Source organism: Odontomachus brunneus, unplaced genomic scaffold (genome assembly GCF_010583005.1).
Source record: "Odontomachus brunneus isolate Ranch 3 - 2012 unplaced genomic scaffold, Obru_v1 Obru_scaffold_207, whole genome shotgun sequence".
NCBI classification, from domain to species: domain Eukaryota; kingdom Metazoa; phylum Arthropoda; class Insecta; order Hymenoptera; family Formicidae; genus Odontomachus; species Odontomachus brunneus.
Window position 1 is genome coordinate 5,816 of NW_022639657.1, and position 8,854 is coordinate 14,669.

At 40.3% G+C, this 8,854-nt stretch overlaps 1 protein-coding gene across 1 annotated transcript; it reads right to left on the reverse strand.

The window, feature by feature from the left end:
• Positions 1-466: 466 nt before the first annotated feature.
• On the reverse strand, positions 467-8,796 carry LOC116852221. The gene is made up of 3 exons (XM_032832345.1): positions 8,758-8,796; positions 1,094-1,218; positions 467-889 (listed from the first exon to the last, which is right to left on the reverse strand). The coding sequence occupies exons 1-3, from the start codon at positions 8,794-8,796 to the stop codon at positions 703-705; spliced, it is 351 nt and encodes a 116-aa protein (XP_032688236.1). The 3' UTR covers positions 467-702.
• Between the last annotated feature and the right edge of the window lie 58 nt (positions 8,797-8,854).

Genomic DNA, 8,854 nt, shown 5'->3' on the forward strand with positions numbered 1-8,854 from the left:
TAGGGGAAAGTTCCACATGGGTAAAATCGATAGCGCCGACCGATATGTATGTACAACCTGTACATAGGCGCGCACACGCACACGCGCGCGCGCGCGCGCGCGACCAACCCCTTTGCACGCTCGGGTTCTCTCCTCTTCCGTGTGAGCGTCGGTGCGGCGTGTATGTCGAATATATGTGTGTGTGTGTGTATACGTTGTGTGTATGCGCGCATCTCGCACACGGAAACACACAGCGAAGCTCGCGCGTGAGATCGATGAACAGCACGCGCTGACGTTATGTGGGTTTCGACGACGACATCGACTTTCTCGCGTTCAATCGTTGCCATTGTTACAACACACGGCACCGTGTTCTCTCTCTCTCTCTCTCTCTCTCTCTCTCTCTCTCTCTGTCTGTCTGTCTGTCTGTCTGTCTGTCTGTCTGTCTGTCTGTCTGTCTGTCTGTCTCTCTCTCTCTCTCGCGCGCTTGCTCCGTGCACTCTCTCGCTGCACTCGTCCTCGCTCGCACTCTCTCTCTCTCCTACTCTCTCGCGACACTCGCTGGTCTCGGAAACGGTAATTCGGAACGTTCGCTCGAGTTGTCGCGTCGGTAACCGGTGAGAGATTGATTGCTCGGATCTTCCTCGTTCTCTCGATCGCTGATCCACTTCTCCGCCTCCGCCGCCTCTCTCGATCTCTCGCCTGCTCTCGACCTCTCGCCTGCTCTCAATCCTTCCTTGATCTCGAAATTTCGGCAGCCGGGATTGTTATTACTTCGAGATTTTTCCTCTCGACGACGTATCTCGTGGCCTTGATCCGCGATACGTCACTGCTTCTGACCGATCCTCGATCAAGCGGTATTGTTTTCCGTCTTAGCTGTGTGGACCCCCCTGGCCCCTCGCTAAACGTCAAGCTGAAAAGGTAAACAGCGCGACAGCTTTGGAGCTCGGTGACGGTGACAATTATCGTGTTGCTGAATATTCGTGAGCGATTGAATATTCCGGCACGCGATAGACGATTCCAGAACATTCTCTGTTCGATAGCGATCAAATTTTCGAGAACGATTCTGGAAGTCGGCGGAAAAGAAAATCGTCAATTAGACTAGGAGCATAATCACCTGAGCGGTAGCGGTGGTGGTGTAGGCGATGTTCCTCCGTCCCACGGCGTCCTTGGGTTTCTCCTGCCCGCTGGTCGACCAAAAGGGGAGTCTGGGGGCACAAAACTCGAGGCGCGATGACCACTCTATCTGCTCCGCAAAACTCTCCGGAATGCTTAACCGGCGGCGAAAGCCGGCGTACAGGAAACAAAACGCGTGCGCGGTCGCGGTGGCGGAAATATTCGCAAAATCGATGCTCATCCCTTTGTGACAGGCGCCTCTACGGCTGCCACGTCACAACCTTTATTGCCATATTTTATGAAATTTTGAGGTTACTATACGATTAAACAGTGTCGATGTAAACAAGGCAATATAGACTTTTAATGTGTATTGTACTCCAGGACAATTTTTCCTTCGTATGTATTGGCAACTCCACTCAACTCTCAGCAAAAGCAGAGTCAGTCAAAGTCGACTTTGACTGTGGTATCGCAATGTGTTGGTATCACCAAAATATATACTACCACTGAAATATATACTACCTGGAACGCGCGCTACCTCTTGAGTATTACGGGATGAGAGAGAACATGCTTGTAGGTCTCGAACAGCACTCTATCTTTATCTAGTAAATCTGATGGCTCCTGCACATAGGACGCGGTAATGCTTGCCGTGCGGCGGAAGTTCGCGCGACAGCCAATCAATATGGTGCTTTCCGTAATAACCTTCTAGCTCTTACGGAAAAACAACATATTGATTGGCTGTCGCGCGGCAAGCATTACCGCGTCCTGTGTGCAGGAGCCATGAATCAAAAGCTAAGTCGACTGATTTCTAAACATAATTGAATCTCCGAATTAGGAACCATCTTTGCTTTGTTTTTCTTAATAATAAGTCGATAAGTGAATACTAATAAATGAAAAAAATATATATTTTTTATATCTTAAACTTTCGTTCATAAGCTTAAGTCATTGCCATTCAGTGGTCACTGCTTTTCATATTATTTCTAACTTTTAACTTAGATTGTATCACATTCTCCCCAATCTCGACTATACTATGAACCAGACAAGAATAAGAGAGGAAACAAGGAACTTCTCTCTCATCCCGTACGCCTCAAGAAGCAGCGCGCGTTCCAGGTAGTATATATTTCAATTTTCGCGATCAATATCTATCTTTTTGTAGTCAAGTTCAGTGCCAATCAGATTCATCAGATAGAGACAGAGATAGAACGCGGCCACTTGCTATTTCACTCACTCTCTGGACCCTGTTTTATATACGAACAAACTAAAGCTGGTGGCACATAGAAAAACTTAAGCAGTAAGACGTAAGCAGTAAGCAAATTGACCAATCACAGTCATTGATTCTTTTTACGGTTCAAAAATCAACGACTGTGATTGGTCAATTTGCTTACTTCTTATGTCTTACCGCTTAAGTTTTTCTGTGTGCCACGGCCCTAAGGGATAGCGCAGTCCATACTATAGGTCGATGTGTACAACTATACCATATACGTAGGAATATCTAGACGATGCGTATTTCGCGGGGAATAATCTCACAGGGATGAGAGGAATGAAAGTCGGAAGTGATCACCAAATATAGCGGCGGCCTATATCACGGAGCACAATAGCTGCATTCGGCATTGTAAATCGAAGACGTTGGATTGCTCTTTTACCTCGAAAATGCACAGAAGTGAAAGATACGAGATTTCGTATCTTTTTCATTTCTATGCATCTTCGAGATGAAAGAGCAATCCGAGGTCTTCAATTTACAATATCAAATGCACCTATTGTTTATCTTGATATAGTGTATAGGAAAATATACAAAATGAATACGTATGTATGAGTGTGAATACGTATGTATGTATAAATATAAAGTTTTACCTTGACTGCAACTGTCTGTTATATTAAAACATACCTGTGAAATGATAGTCTTTTACCATTTTTACGTTCCCATTCTAGTTGTATTTTATTTTTCCGGCTTTTACAATGTTTCGCGTAACAATCCGGCATTTTCTACTATGAAATATATAGTCCTATCCATAAAGACCTTTCACCACAAAGGTTAAAATCCTCGATCTATGTCATATATACACATGTCGTACATACAGGGTGTCCCACAACTGGTAGAACATCCATTAGGGGTAAGTAGGGAGTGAAATTTGGAACTGAAAGTTCTTCTTCCATTTTTGGATCCGACAATTAGTTGATGAGATATTAATTAATAAAGTCAGCCAATCCCTTAGCGCTCCGAGTGAGCGCTCAGGGCTGTAAGGACACCGTGGTCCTTAAGCCCGTATCAGACTACCGACTGCACAGGCCGACTCGACTGCCGACTCTCAATAGACCAATCACAGTGAGGCGCCGACTCCGCGCCAGTCGGCAGTCGTAGTCGGTAGTCGGGTCGGCCTGTGCAGTCGGTAGTCTGATACGGGCTTTAGGGACCCTGCTTATCCGTGTTGTTAGGGATCTTGCTTTTTTCCTCTTTTTTGTATCGCAGAGAAATAAATATGGATGAGTGAGTGAGTGAGTGGGTGTGTGGATGGGTGTCTGACCGAGGCTAGGGGGTGGCAAGTTTTCAATGTGTGGGGGTGATGTATGGGTGTTTTTGTGTGCGGCAATGAGTGCATGGATAATTTGAATATTTTTAGTGCAAGTGAGCGGAGTGATTGCACTTTATGTGCCGGAGAGGGAGGGATGTGTGATATGCTTCCTTCGAGTGCACGGGTGACTTAAATGTTTTCTGCATGATAGTTGAGTATCGTGAACAATTTTAGTATGTATGTGTACAAAAAAGGAAGAAAAACAAACAAGCAGGGCCCCTGAGAAGTCCACGGCGTCCTACGTCCCTGAGCACTTACTCAGGGCACTAAGAGATTGGCAGACTTAATTGATTAATATCTCATTAACTAATTGTCGGATCCAAAAATGGAAGAGGAACTTTCAGTCCCAAATTGCACCCCCTACCTACCCCTAACGGGTGTTCTACCAGTTGTGGGACACCCTGCATATGTCACTTTTGATCACCAAAGATGGCCGCGACGAAGATTTTCCCTCACCGCGCTGACTTCACACCCCGCACTCATAAAAATACTTTACGCTCCGTCCAGATATTTCTACGTCCATAAGCCATACATACGAGAGCCTATATTCTGAATCCTCTTTCATCAATAAAAGTGCCTTAAATGTAGCTTCTCAGCCTTGACTCAGGTGGCTCTCAAGCCTTTTTTAGAAGTTCATTTATCGTTAAAAGAGAACTCAGAATACGGGCGGAGGTCTCCAAAGTTAATTCTATGTCTATGACTCCTGCAGATCTTTAAACATTTGTGTTTTAAGGTTTCCCATATAGCACAAATCTTTAAAAGATATCTTAAAGAATTCCAAAAGTGTTCTTGCAGACTTGGGTACTCTTTTGAAACTCTTTAAGAAGTCTTTTAGAGATTTGTGCTATATGAGTTCTAGATACTCGTATTGTCCATTTCTTTTTAATGATGTCAGAAGTAAGAAAAGGCATGCTAAAAATTTTTACGAAATTGAAATAAAAAGATACATCCGTAAAGCAGCACTTTATTAATTCAAAGGAGGAGGGTCTACTAGGTGGCGGCCGGGCGTTCGAAATCTTTTCGTTCCAGAGAGAGAAAAATATCGAGAGCGCGGTTTTGCTAGGCCGGGACTCGGACCCGAGTCTTTCGCTTGCCGAGCAATTGCTCTAAATCACAGAACTACCTGATGCTCACGACACTCTCCTCTCCTTAGATAACGCTTAGAGATGCCGTTCGGAAGCAACATCTCTGGCGCAATCCCGAGCGCACGGCAACTACAGAGAGAAACAATATTACTGTACCAAATGGTACAACTGTCAGTCTCTCAAAGTCAAAGATTGCTATCCTTTAAGATCTGCTGTCCATATATGCCCGTTTCCACTATTGCCCCTCCTCATCCGGTGCAAATAATACAAATAGCCCCGGGGTCGACATCAATTTTTTGGCAGCCTCCGGGTACTTGAACGCAATGCGCCATGGGGGATCCATCATAGAAGGAGGAGGGCGTACTACCCAGCAAGAAAGGTTACGTCGATTCGACGTCTACTAGATGTCTATATGAAACGTCTATCTACCATCTACGTCTAATCTAAATTAAGATCTATATCGACCTAAAAACGGTCCACATTTAGATGTCTAATACACCGTCATTTCGACGTCTTATCGATGTCTAATAGACCGTCATTTCGACGTCTTTTCGACATCGATCAATAAGTCATTTCTTACTAGATTGTTTCATAAAAATAACTAATTCCTAATTTTCTTTATGTCTTATAAACTGCTAGAAACCGAAGATTGTCAAACATACGCTAAAACTTTCGCGAATCCTGCCTTGATAATTTCGAATTCGAAGTGGTCACCCATCCATCCTGACTGCGTTGCTTAACCTGACGATCGAGCGGCACGCGGTGTTCCAATGACTCCAATGATGTTCTTACAATTTATGCTTATAAAATGTATACTTACAGTGTTCACAGTATATTATAACGTACCTAGCAAATACACGCGTTGATTCGCCTATTTTATTTAATATCTCTAAAGTTTATGTAGTTATTTGCAAAATGACTTTGATCATTCCTTCCAGTTTAATGTTTTTCAAGTAATCTGACATTCCTATTTTTGTAATACTATAATTGAATCGGAAATCTAAAAAAAAACTGACGTTTCCACTTAGAATAAATTTTTTATGCAAAACGCGCGCGATCCAGTATATTATGAATGGATTCTAAAACATTAGAATTTACTCAAAATAGAAGACGTTTAAATTGCCATTTTTCTAGACATGCATTTAGACTAGACGTAACTTAGACTTCTCCGACGTCGGTTAGACGTCGAATTGACGTCTACGTTTTCGCTGGGTAGGTGGCGGCGGGACGCCGTGCGTTCGAGATCTGCATATCTTTTCGTTCCAAAGAGAGAAAAATATCGAGAGCGCGGTTTTGCTAGGTCGGGACTCGAACCGGCACGGATGCCGAACGCAGCTATTATGCTCCGTAATATAGGCCGCTGCCATATTTGGTGATCACTTCCAACTTTCATTCCTCTCACCCCTGTGAGTTTACTCCCCGCGAAATACGCACCGTCCAGATATTCCTACGTCCATGGTATAGCTGTATGTACACATCAACCTATATAGTATGGACTGCACTATCCTTTACTTTGTTCGTATATAAAACAGGGTCCAGAGAGTGAGTGAGATAGCAAGTGGCCGCGTTCTACCTCTGTCTCTATCTCTATCTGATGAATCTGATTGGCACAGACTAGAAAAAGACAGATATTGGTCGCGAACACTGAAATATATACTACCTGAAACGCGCGCTGCTTCTTGAGACGTACGGGATGAGTGAAAAGTTCTTTGTTTCCTCTCTTATTCTTGTCTGGTTCATAGTATAGTCGAGAGTGTGGAGAATGTGATACAATCCAAGTTAAAAGTTAGAGATAATATGAAAAGCAGTGACCACTGAATGACAATGACTTAAGCTTATGAACGAAAGTTTAAGATATAAAAAAAATATATATTTTTTTTCATTTATTAGTATTCACTTATCGACTCATTATTAAGAAAAACAAAGCAAAGATCGTTCCTAATTCGGAACAGATCTAGAATAGATTACAAGTATTATTTTAATGGTATATATTTTTACTTAGTCGTAGTTTGCAGGAATTTTAGGCATGATTCTGCTTGTTTCTGACGTCATCAATGCAATATGGTTGCGGTAACTGATCAGGAGCCTTAAAGCTACTTGGTACTCGTATTTTCCATTTCTTTTTTAGGGATGTCAGAAGCGAGAAAACACATACTAAAAATCCTTGTAAAATACATTAAAATAAAATATATTAAAATAAAAAAAAGATGTATCCGCAAAACGATATTTGCGATCAATGGAATAAATCTGTAAAATAGTCGGAACACTTCCTTTTTGTTGTAACAATCAATAATATGCTGTTAATTATCATAACGCAATATATTTTTTTAACCTACCTTTTCGCATGATTCTAACACATTTATTTATGATAAATTATTGATTGTTAGAGCAAACAGGAAATGTTCGGACTATTTTACAGATTTGCTCTATTAATTGAGAGGAAATCTGTAAAATAGTCCAAACATTTCATGTTTGCTCTAACAATCAATAATTTATCATAAATAAATGTTAGAATCATGCAAAAAGATAGGTTAAAAAAATATATTGCGTTATGATAATTAACAGCATATTATTGATTGTTACAATAAAAAGGAAGTGTTCCGACTATTTTATAGATTTATTCGATTGATCGCAAATACTGTTTTACGGATATATCTTTTTTTATTTTAATATATTTTATTTCAATGTATTTTACAAGGATTTTTAGTATGTTTTCTCGCTTCTGACATCCTTAAAAAAGAAATAGAAAATACGAGTATCAAGTAGCTTTAAGGCTCCTGATCAGTTACCACAACCATATTGCATTGATGACGTCAGAAGCAAGAAGAACCATGCCTAAAATCCCTGCAAACTATGACTAAGTAAAAATATATATCATTAAAATAATACTTGTAATCTGTTCTACATATTTGTGAAATGCCCCAGGTACTCCTCTTTTGCCGAAATAACTATTACATAATCGCAGAATAAATAGGACGAATCATTTCCCCAGCAAACACAATAATATAATAGTTACATCGTTGTAATATAACGGAATGTGACGTACAATATAACATGTTTGTTACATGTAACATACACGTTAGGGTGAAGTTCCATCATACGTATTTTCGCGTAATGCGTAACCGCGTAACCAATCACATCTTTCTATTCTTTTAAAAGTTCCAACAAAAATACTAAACGTCGAAATCTATTAGTCACGCACTTACGCGATACGCGGAAAATACATGCCATGGGACTCCAGCCTTAGTTATAATTTCCCACTCATACGAAGTTGCCGTTATATAACAGAAATATAATGTATTACTAAAATGTTATATAGCTGTTATATTTATTGCTGAAATGTTATATAGCTAGAATATAAATTATTATTTCCCAGCAATTATAGGCATTTAATTGTACACAGAGATTACAAGCTATCAATCAAATATCAAGTAATTTGTAAAAATATACTCCTAAAAATATTATAATTATATATTTCGTATCAAAAATATTTTTAGTAAAGATAATAGCACAGAAGTATTTTGCCATTTTAAATTAATTAGCTCCAAAATAACACAAAATATTCCCAGAATCATCTTAGAGCCATTCTAAGCGTCTAGCATGTTCTCAGGCATTTTATGCTATTAGAGCTATTTTTATTTATTTATCTCTCTATACATATTCAAATGGAAGAAATTACTACACTAATTGTAGTACTGTAACAGTAATTGCTATTGATCAAAAAGTGTACCACTTCACTTTACTATAAAAGTAAACTCCATAGTACATGGACGTAAGAATATATGGATGGAGCATATTGTCGCGGGGGTGAAGCCCAAGGGGTGAGAGGAATGATTATATGTATTCTAACGGAGTTAACATATCATGATGGCGACGGTCGCTGTTTTTATACATAGACAATAGATACAAACCTCCGACATCATGATGGTCGCGACGATGTAATCCTCTCATCTCTTGGGCTTCACAGCCCCTCGTCTGTAATCGCACTTTGCGCTCCGTCCATATATTCTTACATTCATGCCATAGTACAAGTTGTGCTGTTTGGTGATCATCGTTCTTATATATATATATATATATATATATATATATATATATATATATATATATATA

Bases quoted from the DNA above. Each gene is read 5' to 3' on its own strand.
- LOC116852221 (XM_032832345.1), bottom strand. From the start codon at position 8,796: ATGATCACCAAACAGCACAACTTGTACTATGGCATGAAT. The intron at 1,219-8,757 runs GTAAGAATATAT...CGGAGCAGATAG, and splicing joins ACTTGTACTATGGCATGAAT to AGTGGTCATCGCGCCTCGAG. The intron at 890-1,093 runs GTGATTATGCTC...TTACCTTTTCAG, and splicing joins CCACCACCGCTACCGCTCAG to CTTGACGTTTAGCGAGGGGC.